The 19,447-nt window shown below is 46.3% G+C and overlaps 1 protein-coding gene across 1 annotated transcript in view; it reads left to right on the forward strand.

Annotated features, from left to right (window-relative positions):
* rtn4ip1 (reticulon 4 interacting protein 1) overlaps nt 1-19,447 on the forward strand; it is a 48,807-nt gene that overhangs the window by 25,273 nt on the left and 4,087 nt on the right. Inside the window, exons 6-8 of the mRNA XM_055635003.1 lie at nt 1,484-1,620; nt 4,588-4,771; nt 10,520-10,612. Coding sequence (XP_055490978.1) covers nt 1,484-1,620; nt 4,588-4,771; nt 10,520-10,612 — 414 coding nt within the window. The remainder of the gene's footprint in view (nt 1-1,483; nt 1,621-4,587; nt 4,772-10,519; nt 10,613-19,447) is intronic.

A 19,447-nucleotide genomic window follows, 5' to 3' on the forward strand; every position in this document is an offset into this window, starting at 1 on the left:
TAGATAGATAGATAGATAGATAGATATTTGGACAGGTACGTGAACAGGAAAGGTTTAGAGGGATATGAGCCAAATGCAAGCGAATGGGACTAGTGTTGGTGGGCATCTTGGTTGGCATGGGCAAGTTGGGCTGAAGGGCTGTTTGACTCTATGAGTATGATTCCCTATCTGCCACATCCACCTATCCCCAACCCCACCTGCTCCACTTTCTCCATTCAGTGTGTTAGATTTAATTACAATAGACATGGATTTTTCCACTCACGGGAGAGTAGAACCAGAGGAGGAATTTATTTAGTTTAGTTTAGAGATACAGCGCGGAAACAGGCCTTTCGGCCCACTGGGCCTGCGCCGACCAGCGATCACTATATCCTACACCTACTAGGGCCATTTTTTTACATTTACAAGCCAATCTGTACGTCTTTGGAGTGTGGGAGGAGTGTGGGAGGAAACCGAAGATCTCGGAGAAAACACACGCAGGTCACGGGGAGAACGTACAAACTCCATACAGACAGCACCCGTAGTCGGGACTGAACCCGGGTCTCGGGCGCTGCATTCGCTGTAAGGCAGCAACTCTACCGCTGCGCCACCGTGATCACCCAAATCTGGTGAATCTGTGGAATTCATTGCCACCGGCGGCTGTGGAGGCCGAGTCAATGGGTATTTTTAAGGTGGAGATTGACAGATTGTTGATTAGCACAGATGTCAGGGGTGATGGGGAGAAGGCAGGAGAATGAGAAAGAACAGCCATGATTGAATGGCAGAATAGACTTGATGAGCCGAATAGCCTAATTCTGATCCTACAACGTGTGAATCTATAAACAATGATTGGTGTTATTTTTAGTTCAACTACTTTAGGATTCATTGATAGGGGCAGTGGTAGAGCTACTGCCTAAAGGGCCTGTCCCCACTTAGGCAATTTTTCAGTTGGCATGGGCTCGCTGGGCCGCAGGACATATGTCCGTGCTGTATCTCTAAACTAATCTAAACTAAAATTGTAATCGTAACCAAACCTCTAGCTGTGACTGCCGTACAAAGTAGCAGGTCTAATCACATAAGGTCATAAGTGATTGGAGTAGAATTAGGCCATTCGGCTCATCAAGTCTACTCCGCCATTCAATCAGGGCTGATCTATCTCTCCCTCCTAGCCCCATTCTCCTGCCTTCTCCCCATAACCTCTGCACAGATCACCTGTACTAATCAAAAATCTATCTATCTCTGCCTAAAAAATATCCACTGACAATAAGTGGCAGTGACAATCGGAGTTCTACAGATTCACCACCCTCTTATGAAAGAAATTTCACCTCATCCCCTTCTTCAAAGAACGTCCTTTCATTCTAAGGCTGTGACCTCTGGTCCTAGACGCTTCCACTAGTGGAAACATTCTCTCCACATCCACTCAATCCAAGTCTTTTACTATTCTGTACGTTTCAATGAGGTCCCTCCTCATTCTTCTAAACTCCACTGGACCTTTCCTCCTGTGCAGCTTCTGAAAGCCTGGGGTGCCCACGTGACCACCACCTGCTCAGCAGATGCTTGCTCGTTCCTGAGAGACTTGGGCGCGGATCACCTTGTCGACTATCAAGCTCGGAGTGTGGAGGGGCAGCTGAAGGACCTGCAACCGTAAGTCGTGTGCCATAGCGAACAGGAACTCGCAAACCTGTGACTTGTTTCTGACCACCTTCCAAGGCTGTCTCTTCAGTCCATGTGCACAAGACTCAAGTGTTTTATTGTCATATGTCCCCGAAACACAACAATGAAATTCTTACATACAGCAGCACAACACATAGTACTCTATAAAATCCATAATAAACAACAACAAAAGTTATTTTATACATTTATATGACAACAAATATGTTTATAGATAAATGGTGTGTATCAATCAGAATCATACTTTATTAGCCAAGTATGTTTTGCAACATACGAAGAATTTGATTTTTCCATAAGGTCATATCATTAAAAAGGAACAAAACACACAAAATACATTTTATCATTAACATCCACCGCAGAGATTCCCCCACATTCCTCACCGTGATGCAAGGTGAAAAAAAAGTTTAATCTCTTCCCTTCATTGTTCTCCCGCGGTCGCGGGCCTCGAGCCTTCCGTTGTCAGGACGATCTTATAGACAATAGACAATAGGTGCAGGAGTAGGCCACTTGTTCCCTTCGAGCCAGCACCGCCATTCAATGTGATCATGGCTGATCATCTCCAATCAGTACCCCGTTCCTGCCTTCTCCCCATATCCCCTGACTCCGCTATTTTTAAGAGCCCTATCTAGCTCTCTCTTGAAAATATCCAGAGAACCCGCCTCCACCGCCCTCTGAGACAGAGAATTCCACAGACTCTTGGCTCCGGTTGCTGGCAGTCGGGCCCTTCGTGTCGGGGCGATCAAGCTCCTGCATAGGGGGGATGTCAGCTCCCCGCTCTGGGCGATCTGACCCCGGGCCGGGGCTGGTTGAAACCTTCTGCATCTTTTGGAGCTTCCCGACATCGGTCTCTACCCGAGACTGCGAGCTCCTCGGTGGTGAAATCCCAGGCAAGGGATTGGCTCTGCTAGTCCCCACGGTGGGTCTCATAGTCAGTCCCGAGCAAGGCCTCCAGCTCCATGTTGTTAGGCTGCAGAGCGACCAGAGAGACGGTCTGGAGAACAATCGCATCTCCGGCAAGGTAATATACAATAGGTGCAGGAGTAGGCCATTCACGGACATTCAATGTGATCATGGCTGATCATCCCCAATCACTACCCTGTTCCTGCCTTCTCCCCATATCCCCTGACTCCGCTATTTTGAAGAGCCCTATCTAGCTCTCTCTTGAAAGCATCTAGAGAACCTGCCTCCACCGCCCTCTGAGGCAGAGAATTCCACAGTATCACCACTCTCTGTGTTTCCTCACTGCCTGCTGTACCTGCATGCTTACTTTCATAGACTGATGTACAAGAACCCCCAGATCCCGTTGTACGTCCCCATTTCCCAACTTAGAAACATAGAAACATAGAAATTAGGTGCAGGAGTAGGCCATTCGGCCCTTCGAGCCTGCACCGCCATTTAATATGATCATGGCTGATCATCCAACTCAGTATCCCGTACCTGCCTTTTCTCCATACCCTCTGATCCCCTTGGCCACAAGGGCCACATCTAACTCCCTCTTAAATATAGCCAATGAACTGGCCTCAACTACCCTCTGTGGCAGAGAGTTCCAGAGATTCACCACTCTCTGTGTGAAAAAAGTTCTCCTCATCTCGGTTTTAAAGGATTTCCCCCTTATCCTTAAGCTGTGACCCCTTGTCCTGGACTTCCCCAACATCGGAAACAATCTTCCTGCATCTAGCCTGTCCAACCCCTTAAGAATTTTGTAAGTTTCTATAAGATCCCCTCTCAATCTCCTAAACTCTAGAGAGTATAAACCAAGTCTATCCAGTCTTTCTTCATAAGACAGTCCTGACATCCCAGGAATCAGTCTGGTGAACCTTCTCTGCACTCCCTCTATGGCAATAATGTCCTTCCTCAGATTTGGAGACCAAAACTGCACGCAATACTCCAGGTGTGGTCTCACCAAGACCCTATACAACTGCAGTAGAACCTCCCTGCTCCTATACTCAAATCCTCTTGCTATGAAAGCCAACATGCCATTTGCTTTCTTTACTGCCTGCTGCACCTGCATGCCTACCTTCAATGACTGGTGTACCATGACACCCAGGTCTCGCTGCATCTCCCCCTTTCCCAATCGGCCACCGTTTAGATAATAATCTGCTTTCCCGTTTTTCCCAACTTGATGCCATTTAGACAATAATCTGCCTTCCTGTTTTTGAGAGTAAGAGATTGAAAAAAACGTTCCCCCTCCCCCTCCCCCCTTCCCCACCCCCCACATAAAACAAACCATAACACAAACTGTTAAAACACACTAAAAATAACAAAAAAAGATGAAAAGGCAGACAGACTGACTGTTGGCGAGGCTGCCATTGTGCGGCGCCCCCTGGTGGTATATATAATATAAATATAATATATATGAATAGTGTATGAGTGTGTGTATGTATATATCTACACACCGCACTGCTACAGGCCGATACTCCCATGAATCTGAATCTAATTCCGTTGCCTTCAGTGGGAATTTGTAGCTATGCTTTGCCAGCATTATAATCTGTTATCAGGCACTGAACAATCCCACCACCAACTCGAGAGTGGTCCTGAGCTACCATCTACTCCATTGGAGACCGTCAGACTATCTTTAATTGGACTTTACTAGGCTATATCTTGCACTAAACATCATTCCCTTTCTCCTGTGTCTGTACACTATGGACGGCTCTGTTGTAATCATGGATAGTCTTTCCGCACGCTTATCACGCAACACTAAACTTAACTAAACTAAACCATTGATAGACACAAAATACTGGAGTAACTCAGCAGGATAGGTGGCATCTCTAGAGAACAGGAATAGGTGAAGTTTTGGGTCTCGACCTCAAATGTCACCTATTCCTTTTCTCCAGAGAAGCTCCCTGACCCGCTGAGTTGATCCAGCATTTTGTGTCTGTCATCGGTATAAAGCAGCATCTGCAATTACTTCCCAAACTAAACCATTCGTCTCTTGTGCAGGTTTGATTTTATCCTGGATAACGTGGGAGGACACACAGAGGACTGGGCCCTGAGCCTGCTGAAGCCATGGTCTGGAGCTACCTATGTGACCTTAGTGACACCGTTCATGTTCAATGTGGATAGACTGGGGGTCGCCGATGGAGTGTTTCGATCAGGGGCCACCATTGGCAGCAAAGTTCTCAAGGTAACACTACTTTTGGAAAAATGTCTCACACCAGTGCCATGAAAACTAACTCGATACTGATCATAAATTCATAAGTTCAAGGAGCACAGTTACGCGGTTCGGCCCATCAAGTCTACTCCGCCATTCAATCGTGGCTGATCTATCTTTCCCTCAACCCCATTCTCCTGCCTTCTCCCCATAACCTTTGACACAGTTACTAATCAATAATCTATGAATCTCTGCTTAAAAAAAAACCCCAATACCTTGGCCTCCAGAGTTGTCAACACCCTGAAAGACAGCAGCCGAGGTAGGAATCGAACTGGATGTCTGGCGCTGTGAGACAACAGATCTACGTGCTGCTCCACTGTGCTGCCTTTATTTAATACTATTGAAGGAGATCCCTGACACCCTTCTACCCTCTCTCTAGGGCCTGTTTAACATGAGGGAAATCAGGTAACAAGTAAGTTAAATTCATGCCATAGGTGCAGAATGAGGCTATTTGGCTCATCAAATCTACTCCGCCATTCATTCATAGCTGATCTATCACTCCCTCCTAACCAAATTATCCTGCCTTCTCCCCATAGCCCCTGACATCTGTACTAATCAAGTATCTTATCAATCTCTGCCTTAAAAATATCCATTGACTTGGCCTCCACAGCAGTCTGTGGCAATGAATTCCACAGATTCACCACCCTCTGACTACAGAAATTCCTCATCTCCTTTCTAAAACCACGTCCTTTTATTTCAGTGCACCGGTCACTGAAAGTTGGTGTGTAGGTACAGCAGGCAGTGAAGAAAACTAATGAATGTTGACCTTCATAACAAGAGGATTTCAGTATAGGAGGAAAGAGGTTCTTCTGCAGTTGTATAGGGCTCTGGTAAGACCACATATGGAGTATTGTGTACAGTTTTGGTCTCCTAATTTGAGGAAGGACATCCTTGTGATTGAGGCAGTGCAGCGTAGGTTCACGAGATTGATCCCTGGGATGGCGGGACTGTCATATGAGGAAAGATTGAAAAGACTGGGCTTATATTCACTGGAGTTTAGAAGGATGAGGGGGGGAATCTTATAGAAACATATAAAATTATAAAAGGACTGGACAAGCTAGATGCAGGAAAAATAATTCCCAATGTTGGGCGAGTCCAGAACCAGGGGCCACAGTCTTAGAATAAAGGGGAGGCCATTTAAGTGAGGTGAGAAAAAACTTTTCCACCCAGAGAGTTGTGAATTTGTGGAATTCCCTGCCACAGAGGGCAGTGGAGGCCAAGTCACTGGATGGATTTAAGAGAGAGTTAGATAGAGCTCTAGGGGCTAGTGGAATCAAGGGATATGGGGAGAAGGCAGGCACGTGTTATTGATTGGGGACGATCAGCCGTGATCACAATGAATGGCGGTGCTGGCTCGAAGGGCCGAATGGCCTCCTCCTGCACCTATGTTTCTATGTTTCTATTCTGAGGCTGTGGCACCGTGACCACACTTCAACAACATCAAATTGCCTGTGAGATGCTGTGAGAGGTACGGAGCAGATGTAGTTAGAAATCTACGTGCTGGGCAAAACAGTACTGCCACTGATAGAATTGCGGACTCACAGCCCCATAGACCCGTGTTCGATTTTGGACATTCTCCCTGTAACAGATCTTGATCTAGTAGTATAGAGATACAGTGGAAACAGGCCATTCGGCCCACGGTGTCCGTGCCAACCAGCGATTCCCACACACTGACACTATCCCACGGACAATTTACAGTTTTTACCAAAGCCAAATTAATCTACAAACCTGCATGTCTTTGACGTGTGGTGGGAAACTGGAGCACTCGGAGAAAACCTACCCAGCCACGGGGAGAACATACAAACTCCGTACAGACAGCACCCGTATTCAGCATCGAACTCGGGTCTTTAAGGCAGCAACTCTACCGCTGCACCATGTCGCCCAATTTGATTATTTGAGTATATCATGATATAGAAGCAGAATTAGGTAATTTAGCCCATCAAGTCGTCTCCAATCTATTTGATAAATAGTAGCTTACAAAGATGTCATGGAGTTGTACAGCATGGAAACAGGCCTTCCCCTCCACCGAGTCAACGCCGACCATCACACAACATTTGCACTAATCCCGCACTAATGTCATTCCCTCCCCCACATTTTCATCAACTAGCCTCCCCAAATTCTTCCATTCGGAATCAATCAAAATGATAGCAGGCAGCCTTGGTCGCCTTACCCCACTACTCAAACCTCGCGTAAAAAACCTTGGCGTAATATTTGACTCAACACTGACATTTGACAAACAAGTCAATGCCGTGGTAAAAGCTAGCTTCTTTCAGCTAAAATAAAACAATTCCTCCACTTTGATGACTTCGAAAAGATCATCCACACATTTATCTCCTCCCGCCTAGATCACTGCAACTCTCTTTACACTGGCATCAGCCAATCTTCCCTGTCCCGCCTGCAACTGGTCCTAATCGCCGCAGCGAGACTCCTGACGGGCACCCGAAAAAGGGACCACATCACCCCGATCCTGGCCTCTCTCCGCTGGCTCCCTGTGCGGTTCCATATACATTTCAAGACCCTCCTCTATGTCTACAAAGCCCTCAATGGGCTTGCCCCCTCCTACATTGAAAGTCTTCTCACCCACCACTCCACCTCCAGGTCCCTCAGATCGGCCGACTTGGGACTGCTGAATATCTCACTGTCTAGGCATAAGCTTAGGGGGCGACTGTGCCTTTGCGGTTGTAGCTCCTAGACTGTGGAACAGCCCCATCAGAACTGCCCCCACCATCTACTCCTTTAAAAACTTATCTATACTCCCAAGCCTTTCCTGACGTCCACTGAGCGAGGGCTATATGTATAGATATATATGTATGTAGTTTGTTTGTTTATACTATTCTTATAACAAATGTAAAGCACTTTGGCCAACGAGAGTTGTTTTTTAAATGTGCTATATAAATAAATGTGACGTGACTTGACTTGACATTCACCCGCATACTAGGTGTAAATTATCACAGCCAGTTCGCCTCTCAATCCAAATATCTTTGGGACGTGGGAGGAAATTGGAGGAAATGGAATAACCTTTGCTGTCACAGGTAGAACGTGCAAACTCCGCACACTCAGCACCCCAGGTCAGGATCCAACCTGGGTCTCTGGCGATGTGAGACAGCAGCTCTACCAGCAGCGCCATCTGATGGCTGTGCTTCCACTCCGGAAAATGATGCAAACACTGCAATGAGGCCTAATTGTTTGAGGCATCATGGAAACAGGCCCTTCGGCCCACTGAGTCTACGTCAAACATCCAATCGTAGTAGGAAGAAAGCCGGAAAAGACGTGGGGTGTAATAAAACCTGGCAAGTGATAGGTGATGAAGTACTGGAGTCTCTTTGCTCTCTCTTTGTTCTCCCCTCCAGGGTTGAAGAAAGGTCCCGACTCACCTATCCATGTTCTTCAGAGATGCTGATTGATGCTGAGTTACTCCAGCACTTTGTGTTCTTTTGTGTGAACCAGCATCTGCAGTTCCTTGATTCTACAAGTGATGTTGAGTATTGAGTATAGAAGTTGGGAGGCCATGTTGCAGTTGTACAAGATGTTGGTGAGGCCGCATTTGGAGTATTGTGTCCAGCTCTGGGCACAGTGTTATGGGAAAGATGTTGTCAGGCTGGAAAGGTTACAGAGATGATTTACGAGGATGTTGCCAGGACTCGAGGCACTGTGCATAAGGGGGAGGTTGAGCAGGCTAGGACTCTATTCCTTGGCAGCGCAGGAGGATGAGGGGTGATTTTATAGAGGTGTACAAAATTGTGAGAGGAACAGATCGGGTAGAGGCAGTCTCTAGCCCAGAGTTGGGGAATTGAGAAGCAGAGGACAAATGTTAAAGGACAAGGGGGAAAGATGTATTAGGAATCCGAGGGGTAACTTTTTTATTCAAAGGATGGTTGGTGTATGGAATGCGCAACCAGAGGAGGTAGTTGAGGCAGATTCTATCATAACGTTTAAGAAATATTTAAATATTATGGATAGGATAGATTTGGAGGGCTATGGGCCAAATGCAGGCAGGTGGGACTAGTGTAGATGGGACGTGTTGGTCAGTGTGGGAAAATTGGGCCGAAGGGCCGGGTTCAACCCTCTATGACTCTATGATAGGTGAACACTAGATCTATGTTATCCTACTTTCTCATCCACCCCCTATACACTCGGGGCAATTTACAGAGGCCAATTAACATACAAACCCACACGCCAGCTCAGAAACCAGTCGTCCTCAATCCTGAGGGACTGCTGAAAAAGAAGGCAATGATAAAGAAACTAATTGGTGGAGCTTAAGTTTCTACAATGTTTGCGAGGTCTATCTCTTAAGATGCAACTGGTCCTATTAGTCAGCTGAGACAATTGGGAAGGTTGGGATGGTAAGTTGGAAATGTCCCAGGTGGGGTGAGCTTGTTAAGCAGTGGGATGTGGTGGGGGAGTGTTTGTGTGGTGATGTGTTTCTGAATATTTCACTGATTTGGGGTGGCACGGTGGCCCAGCGGTATAGTTGCTTCATTACAGCGGCAGAGATCCGGGATTGATCCTGACTACGGGTTGTGCAGAGTTTGTCCTTCTCTCTGTGACTTGCGTGGGTTTTCCCTGTGCGCTCTGGTTTCCTCCCATATTCCAAAGTCGTGCGTTTTTACAGGTTCATTAGCCTCTGTAAGTGTGCTGAAGGGCCTGTTTCCCCATTGTATCTCTAAACTAAACTAAGACTTGGATGAGTCGAGGGTGAAGAGTGTTTAATTGTCATATGTTGCCGACAAGGACAGCACGGTGGCGCAGCTGGGAGAGCCTCTGCCTCACAGCGCCGGAGACCCGGGTTTGATCCTGACTATAGGACTCGGTGGGCCTGTTACCGCACTGTATCTCTAAAATAAAAAGCTAAATTTGCCCACACTGACCAACATGTCCCACCAACACTAGACCCACCTGCCTGCATTTGGCCCACATCTCTCTAAACCTGTCCTATCCATGTACCCGTCATGCAGGGGCAGAAAACCCAGGGGGTGGGGGGCGCAGATGGGACTCATCCCCTCCATGTTTTGAGAGGTGGGGGACATCCCCCCCCCAAGTTTTTGTGATCCCGATTTTAAAATCTCCGCTTTTAGCGCTGGATTGAGCCTCCGAAGCCTCGCGCGTGTGTGTGTGTGTGTGCGTGCAGCGTGGCCGCCAAAAAATGGTGTCCCCCGTCCCCTCCATGTTTTGATAGCGAGTTCCGCTCTTGGTTGGGATAGTCCCTGCCTCTACCTCCTACGGCAGCTTGTTCCATATGTCCACCACCCTTTGTGTGAAAATGTTATGCCTCAGATTCCTATTAAATCTTTTCCACTTCACCTTAAATCTATGTCCTCTGGTCCTCAATTCCTCTACTCTGAACAAGAGACTCTATGCATCTACTTGATCTATGCCTCTCGTGATTTTATACACCTCTACATGATCACACCTCATCTTCCTGCGCTCCATGGAGTAGAGACCCAGCCTACTCAACCCCTCCCTTTATGCTCAGACCCTCTAGTCCTGGTAACATCTTTCCTATAACATGGTGCCCAGAACTGAAGACAATACTCTAAATGTGGCCTCACCAACATCTTATATAACTGCGACATGCCCTCCCAACCACTATACTCAATAGTCTGATTGATGAAGGACAATGTGCAAAAATGTCCTGACAGGTATTTGAAGTATTGTTCCTGTAGATAATTTGTGGGACTGTGTCGTTATAACAAGTTTTTATTCTGTTGATCATCGTTGCAGCATCTGAGCAAAGGCGTTCACTATCGCTGGGCCTTGTTTGCACCGAGTGGCCCGTCTTTGGATGAAATAACGGAACTTGTGGATGCAAGGAAGGTGAGATTGCATGAAGGGAATCAATACCCCGTTATACAAAATCAGATGCACTTTTCCATTGGAAAATCCATTGTCCAACAGATCACCGTTGATGACACGGTGGCTCAGCGGTAGTGTTGCTGCCTCTCAGCACCCGAGTCCCGGATTCGATCTACATTTCGGACTACAGGGGTGCTGTCCGTACAGAATCTGTATGTTCTCCCGGTGACGTGCATGGGTTTCCTCCGGGGACCAGAGGACATAGGTTTAAGATGAGGGGGGAAAGGGGGGAAAGATTTAATAGGAACCTGAGGGGCAACGGGTGGTGGGGGAATGGATCAAGCTGCCATAGGAGGTAGTTGAGGCAGGGACTATTGCAACATTTAAGAAACAGTTAGGACAGGTTTATGGGATATGGGCCAAACGCAGGCAGGTGCGACTAGTTTAGATGGGGCATGTTGGTTGTTATGTTTGGGCAAACTGGCCCTTAGGCAAGTTGGGCCTAAGGGCCAGTTTCCCCCTGTTGTTTGATTCTATGACTCTTATTTGTTTAGTTTGGCTTGGTGTTACACATCAACACAGACATTGTTGACTGTTCCTGCACTGTACTATTCTATGTGTATGAAGGAACTGCAGATGCCGGTACAGGATACTGAGTTGGATGATCAGCCATGATCATATTGAATGGCGGTGCAGGCTCGAAGGGCCGAATGGCCTACTCCTGCACCTTTTTTCTATGGTTCTATGTTTCTAAACCGAAGATAGGCACAAAATGTTGCCGTAGCTCAGCGGGACAGGCAGCATCTCTGGAGAGAATAAACATTTGGTGACATTTTGGGCCGAGACCCTTCTTCAGACTCACTCTGAATTCACTCTGATTCAGTCTGAAGAGGGGTCTCGAGCCGAAACGTCACCTGTTCCTTCTCTCCAGAGATGCAGCCTGACCCGCTGAGTTACTCCAGCACTTTGTGTCTATCTTCTGTACTTTTCTATGACCCAAACGGCTCTGTGTGCCCAGACCCACTCACTGCCGTCCTCCCACCTTCCGTCAATTGACTGGAGCGTTTTCAGTTTGGATAAATCCTCGTAAGACCAGGACAATGGAAGATGATGGCACTGAATGTTCAGTGCCAAGATAAACTAGCTGCATGAGACACAAATGCCGCGACTATTCCATTCAGCAGTTTCAAAACCCTCCGCATTGCATAATTGCATTAAAATCCATCAGTGAAGGGGAAAATCTGTTGAATAATTGCATAACTGACTTGAGCCAGTATTTCAGCCGTGTGTCATCTCTCTTTGTCTCTGAGTGCATTTCCGTTGTGGATATAAATGCCCGCTCCCGGGCTCTGCATGTTTACTCGGCCTGTACAGTATTCTATGAGTCAGTATAATGATTCATAAGTTCATAGGTTATAGAAGCACAATTAGGCCATTTGGCTCCTCAAGTCTATATCGAGTGCAGGGAGTGGATGAGAAAATGGGATAATACTTGTGTAATAGGATAAATTGTGTGAACGGGTGATCATAAGTTCATAAGTGATAGGAGCAGAATTAGGCCATTCGGCCCATGAAGTCTACTCCGCCATTCATTCATTCATTCATTCATTCATTCATTCATTCATAGCTGATCTATCTCTCCCTCCTAACCCCATTCTCCTGCCTTCTCCCCGTAACCCCGACTATCAATAATCTGTCAATCGCCACCTTAAAAATATCAACTTTATTTTAAAATATCCATATCCCTCTATTCCCTGCAAATCCAAGTGCCGATTTAAAAGTCTCTTAAAACACCGCTATCGTACCTGTCCTCCAGCCCCTCAGCAAAACATCACCCTCTGTGTAAAAAAACCTTCCCCTCACAATCCTTTAAACTTTGCTCCCCTCACCCAAAAACTAGGAAAAAAGGGTTCTGATTGTCAATGCAACTCATAATCTTATATCAGTTCTTAAGTCACAGGAGCAGCATTAGGCCATTCAGCCCTTCAAGTATACTCCACAATTTAATCTATCTTTACCTCTTAACCTCATTCTCCCGCGTTCTATGGCAATTAATTCCACAGATTCACCCCCCCCTCTGACTAAATAAATCCTTCCAAGCCCTTTCTAATGGAATGTCCTTTTTTTTCTGAGGCTGTGCCCTCAGGTCCTTGACTCTCCCACGAGTGGGAACATCCTCTCCACATCCACTCTATCCAGACCTTTCACTATTCGGTAAGTTCCAATGTCGCCTTCCCTCATCCTTCTAAACATCTAAATAAAAATTGGATTAGAAGCAGCAGAAGTGAAATATACCTCTTTATATATTTCATTGACGAAGTGAATTTTCCCATGGCTTGTTGCTATCCCCAGCCAGTTCTCCTGATGCAGTTAGAAATCTGACATGAATCGGATTTATATTCACTGTTAGTTTAGAGCTACAGCGTTGAAACGGGTCCTTCGGTCCACCGAGTCCACACCAACCATCAATCACCCATGCACTAGTTCTCATGGATTCTGATGGCAGTATTTAGTCTTCAGTTTAGTTTAGAGATACAATGTGGAAACAGGCCATTTGGCCCACTGTGTCACTGAGACTCCGTCCGCATTTGGAAAGCAGTGACAGGATCGCTCAAAGTCAGCATGGAATTATGAAGGGGAAATCTTGCTTGACTGATCTTCTGGAATTTTTTGAGGATGTAACAAGTAGAATGGATAAGGGAGAGCAAGTGGATGTGGTGTATCTGGACTTTCAAAAAACCTTTGACAATGTCCCACACAAGAGATTAGTGTGCAAAATTAGAGTACATGGTATTATGGGTAAGGTATTGACCTGGACAGAGAACGGGTTGGCAGACAGGAAGCAAAGAGTAGGAATTAACGGATTATTTTCAGAATGGCACGCAGTGACTAGTGGGGTGTCGCAAGGCTCGGCTCTGAAACCCCAGTTATTTACGATATATATAAACGATTTAGACAAAATAATTATATGTAACATCTCCAAGTTTGTGGATGATACAAAGCTGGGTGGCAGTTGTACAGGGCCCTGGTGAAACCACACCGGGAGTATTGTGTGCAGATTTGGTCTCCTAATTTGAGGGAGAACATTTTTGCTATTGAGAAAGTGCAGCGTAGGTTCGTCAGGTTAATGCCCGGGATGGCGGGACTGACATATGATGAAAGAATGGGTCAACTTGTATTCACTGGAATTTAGAAGGATGAGAGAGGATCTTATAGAAACATATAACATTCTTAAGGGATTGGACAGGCTAGATGCAGGAAAAATGTTCCTGATGTTGGGGGAGTCCAGAATCAGGGGTCATAGATTAACAATAATGGGTAGGCCACTTAGGACTGAAACATAGAAACATAGAAATTAGGTGCAGGAATTACCTGCACCATCATTCAATATGATCATGGCTGATCATCCATCTCAGTATCCCGTACCTGCCTTCTCTCCATACCCTCTGATCCCCTTAGCCACAAGGGCCACATCTAACTCCCTCTTAAATATAGCCAATGAACTGGCCTAAACTACCCTCTGTGGCAGAGAGTTCCCGAGATTCACCACTCTCTGTGTGAAAAAAGTTTTTCTCATCTCGGATTTAAAGTATTTCCCCCTTAAGCTGTGACCCCTTGTCCTGGACTTCCCCAACATCGGGAACAATCTTCCTGCATCTAGCCTGTCCAACCCCTTAAGAATTTTGTAAGTTTCTATAAGATCCCCTCTCAATCTCCTAAATTCTAAAGAGTATAAACCAAGTCTATCCAGTCTTTCTTCATAAGACAGTCCTGACATCCCAGGAATCAGTCTGGTGAACCTTCTCTGCACTCCCTCTATGCCAATAATGTCCTTCCTCAGATTTGGAGACCAAAACTGTACGCAATACTCCAGGTGTGGTCTCACCAAGACCCTGTACAACTGCAGTATAACCTCCCTGCTCCTATGCTCAAATCCTTTGCTATGAAAGCTAACATACCATTCGTTTTCTTCACTGCCTGCTGCACCTGCATGCCTACTTTAAATGACTGGTGTACCATGACACCCAGGTCTCGCTGCATCTCCCCTTTTCCTAATCGGCCACCATTTAGATAAAAGTCTGCTTTCCTGTTTTTGCCACCAAAATGGATAACCTCACATTTATCCACATTAAACAGCATCTGCCAAACATTTGCCCACTCACCCAGCCTATCCAAGTCACCTTGCAGCCTCCTAGCATCCTCCTCACAGCTAACACTGCCCCCCAGCTTAGTGTCATCTGCAAACTTGGAGATATTGCCTTCAATTTCCTCATCCAGATCATTTAAAAGGATGAGAGGGAATCTTATTGATACATATAAGATTATTAAGAGTTTGGATGATCCTTTTAAATTCCAGAGTATACAAGCCCAGCCGCTCCATTCTATCAACATGTCACAGTCCCGCAATCCCGGGAATTAACCTGGTGAACCTACACTGCACTCCCTCAATAGCAAGAATGTCCTTCCTCAATTAGGAGACCAAAACTGCTCACAATACTCCAGATGTGGTCTCACTAGGGCCCTGTACAACTGCATATGCTCATACAGCGCATAGAGGCCTTTTGGCCCAAGATAGACACTAAACCCTGGAGTATCTCAGCGGGTCAGGCAACATCTCTGGAGAAAAGGAATAGGTGGCATTTTGGGTCAAAACCCTTCTTCAGACAACCCTTTTGTCCAACTTCCCAATGCCAACCAGGATGTCACATCTGCACTAGACCCACATGCCTATTTGGCACATATCCCTCTAAACCTTTCCTATTCATGTACCTGTTTGAAACATCTTTTAATCCAGTTTGGGTCTGAATTCCTTGTCGTTTAGGAAAATGAAGGGTAACCTTATTTGAAGATTCTAAGGGGTTGTGTCTGGGATATTGAGATGTTTTCACAAGTGGGAGAGTCACCAACGAGGGGACCTGATTGCAAAATAAGTAGGCGGTCATTTAAACCTGTGGTTCATAGAAAGTTCTTCTCTCTGAAGATAGTGAATGTCTGAAATTTGCCACAGAGAGGGTAGTGGAGGTCAGATCGTTAAGGTGGAGATTGATCATTTGAACGGCCAATGAGTTGAGGGTTCTGTGGAACTAGCACAGGAGAGGAGTTGAGGCCTGTGTCGACCAGCCATGATCATGTTGGATGGGAAGGGATGCTTGATGGAGCAGGACAGTTTGAGTTTATTGTCGTGTGTACCGAGGTACAGTGAAAAGCTTTTGTTGCATGTTAGCCAGTCAGCGGAAAGCCAATACATGATTACAATTGAGACATTCACAGCGTACAGATACATGATAAAGGAAATAACCTAATGATTCAGTTGCCTGATAACAGCTGAGAAGAAACTGTCCCTGAATCTGGAGGTTTGAGTTTTCACACTTTATTACCTTTTGCCAGAGGGGAGAAGAGGGAGTGGCCAGGGTGCGACTCGTCCTTGATCATGCTGCTGGCCTTGCCGAGACAGCGCGAGGCATAAATGGAGTAAATGGAAGAGAGGTTGGCCGGTGTGATGGTCTGGGCTGCATCCACAATTCACCGCAATTTCTTGTGGACTTGGATGGAGCTGTTCCCAAACCAAGCTGGGAGACTCCTTCCCTGGTGTTCCTGCCCCAGCTTTGCTCCCTTTCAAAAGTGCAAAGTCTTTCAAATAACTGAACTTCCCCAACACTTTGAAAGATTTAAAATAAAACCAACATTAAAACAAATCTAGACACAGGGTGGTGGAGTAACTCAGCGGGTCAGGCAGCCTCTCTGGAGAATAGGGATAGTTGACGATTTGGAGCGGGATTTTTACTTCAACCTTATTATGGTGTGGTGGTGGGGGAGAGAAAGCTGAGAGAGAGGAGGGGTTGGACAAAGCCTGGGGAGTGATAGGTTGATACAGGTGAGGGAGGTTTTTTTAAAAAATAATTCCTAATACTTTTAAATATTTAAGAACACAAGAACTTGCGCCCTTTAGAGGCGGCATGGTGGCGCAGCGGTAGAGTTGCTGCCTTATAGCGCCAGAGATCTGGGTTCAATCCTGACTACGGGTGCTGTCTGTACAGAGTTTGTACGTTCTCCATGTGACCGCGTGGGTTTACTCCGGGTGCTCTGGTTTCCTTCCACACTCCAAAGACCTACAAGTTTGTAGGTTAATTGGCTTCTGCAAATTGTCCCTAGTGTGTAGGATTGGACTGGTGTATGGGGGGGATTGTTGGGCTGCGTGGACCTAAGGGCCTGTTTCCACACTTAGAAACATGAAACAGGCCCTTCGGCCCACCAAGTCCACGTCGACCAATGATCACCCCATACACTAGTCCAATCCTACACACTAGGGACAACTTCCGAGACTTCTGAACTGGACTAAACCACGATTTTTCATCAAAACTGATTTGGAGTGTTGGCCTGGTTTTGATGTTGTAGTCTTACTAGATGTGTTGTCAAATGAAATGATTTGGAGGGGGAACTCCCGCATGGACCCGGTGATCTCATTGCAGTGTGTTGCTCATTCACTGCAACCATCCAACACTGCTTGTGCCACTAGGTGGCGATATTATCCTTGTTGAACAGCATCTAATAACTGCATGGGACATGCTGAACAAATGCACCTTCTCGTGTTGCACTGTCTTGTGTTCCCCCCTCGCCCCCCCTCAGTTAACGCCCCTTTCGCGTCTTACTCCTCCTCCCTCGCATCTTCCTCTCACGCCCTTTCTCGGGCCCCCTTCCCCCCCCCTTCTCCCTCACCCCCTCCCCCAGCTCGCACCCGCTCTCTCTCTCGTGTTCCTCCCTCCCCTCTCAGGTCCCACCCACTCTCGCACCACCAACCCTTCTGATGTCCCTCGGACTACTGGCTTTATCTTGCACTGAACGTTATTCACGTTATTCCCTTGATCATGTCACTGTACATTTTGGATGGTTCGATTGTAATCATGTATAGTCTTGCCGCTGACTGGTTGGCACGCAACAAAAGCTTTTCACTGTATCTAGGTAAACGTGACAATAAACTCAACTCAACTCAATGTGCCAATCTGCCCAACCAACGGTCCCGACCCGAAACATCACCCACCCTTTTCTCTAGAGTTGCTGAGTTATTCCAGCACATTGTGTCTATCTCTGCCCAACCTTTCTCCATTGCTCAGCCCTCGAGGCAAGGAAACATCCTCGTAACTGAAGACTTTTCTCGTAACTTTTCTCCATGGATGCTGCCTGACGCGCTGAGTTACCCCAGCATTTTGTGTCTATCCTCGTAACTCTTCTCTGCCATCTTTTTAGCTTTTTGTGTGATGTCAGACCTTCTCTATCAAAGATAAATGTCTATAAAAGACACAAGGTGTACAAAACCATGAGAGGAATAGATTGCGTAAACGCACAGTCCCTTGCCCAGAGTAAGGGAATTGAGCGCCAGAGGACGGAGGTTTAAGGTGAGAGTGGGAAGATTTAACAGAAATCTGAGGGGTACCCTTTTCACGCAAAGGGTGGTGGGTGTATGGAACGGGCTGAGGGGGGGGGAAGATTCACGACGCTTAAGAAACATTTAAACAGGTACGTACGTGTAGGAAGGAACTGCATATGCTGGTTTAAACTGAAGATAGACACAAAAAGCTGGAGTAACGAGGGCTGTCACGTGACGTCATGGGTTAAGGGGAGTGTCCTGCTACATAAGCAGATCTCACCTTGAGATCACCCCAGACAACAGGTAGCTGAGCTCGAGACAACACCCTCGCTCAGCTGCAGCAACAATGACAATTATGTTAGTGGACCAAACTATATTTCAAACCTATTATCTGATTGAATAAAGCAACTGCTTATTCACCACGTTTGGTGCCGCTACAAGGTGATGTTATGGGTCGAGATCCTTCTGCAGACTGACCTGAAACGTCACCTAGTCCTTTTCTCCAGAGATGCTGCCTGACCCGCTGAGTTTCTCCAGCTTTTTGTGTCTACAGACAAGTACTTAGATAGGACAGGTTGAGAGGAATATGGGCCAAATGTGGGCAGGTGGGACTAGTGTAGATGTCGGCCGGTGCGGGCAAGTTGGGTCGAAGGGCTTGTTTCCAAGCTGTGAGACTCTATGACACCTTTCTTCTGCCTCTGGATACTTTTACATGGAATCCACAAAATATTTGTTCATATATTTGAAAGGTAACTTCTATAAATAGGCGGGGCACGTGTTAGTTCTACAGATCTTTGCCACTTCATAATTCACCTATTCTAAGCTACCTATTTGTTCAGTTAACATGCAAATTCTTGGAACAGGGTAAGTCATGCATTGTATCAAGATTTATACTTGGTTTTATAATCCCCTGTAACTAACCTGTAATTATCGTAAGAAGCAATGCGCTGTTCCCAGTGTGGGAAAAAATACCAACTGTGTTATTGAATTACAAAGGTTGGTGGCTATATGGAACAAGAAGGGAATCATAGAATATGCCTGGATTAAAGGGTATTAACAATAAGGATAGGTTGGACACACTTGGCTTGTTTACTCTGGAATGCCAGAGGTGAAGGGGCGACGATAAAAGTCATAGACTCATAGAGCATGGAAACAGGCTTCTTGGCCCAACTTGCCCATGCTGGCCAACATGCCCCATCAAGACAGTCCCACTTGCCCTCAATTCAAGAGTCAAGAGAGTTTATGGTGGAGAGAGTCAGAATTTGAAGCTCTTTACTCTCTCCACCATCGACCCGTTGATATAAACTAGTTATTTATTCCCCTTTTATTTGGCACAAGAGTCAACCAGGTAACTATCCACATTTTCAAGAGGGATGGGAGAGTTTTTTTTAAAGTTTAAAACCACAGCATCGAAACAGGCCCATCAAGTCCTCACCAGCCCTCGATCACCTGTTCACACTTGTTACATTGAAACATAGAAAATAGGTGCA

The sequence above is a fragment of the Leucoraja erinacea genome, chromosome 5, assembly GCF_028641065.1.
Source record: "Leucoraja erinacea ecotype New England chromosome 5, Leri_hhj_1, whole genome shotgun sequence".
Taxonomy (NCBI): domain Eukaryota; kingdom Metazoa; phylum Chordata; class Chondrichthyes; order Rajiformes; family Rajidae; genus Leucoraja; species Leucoraja erinaceus.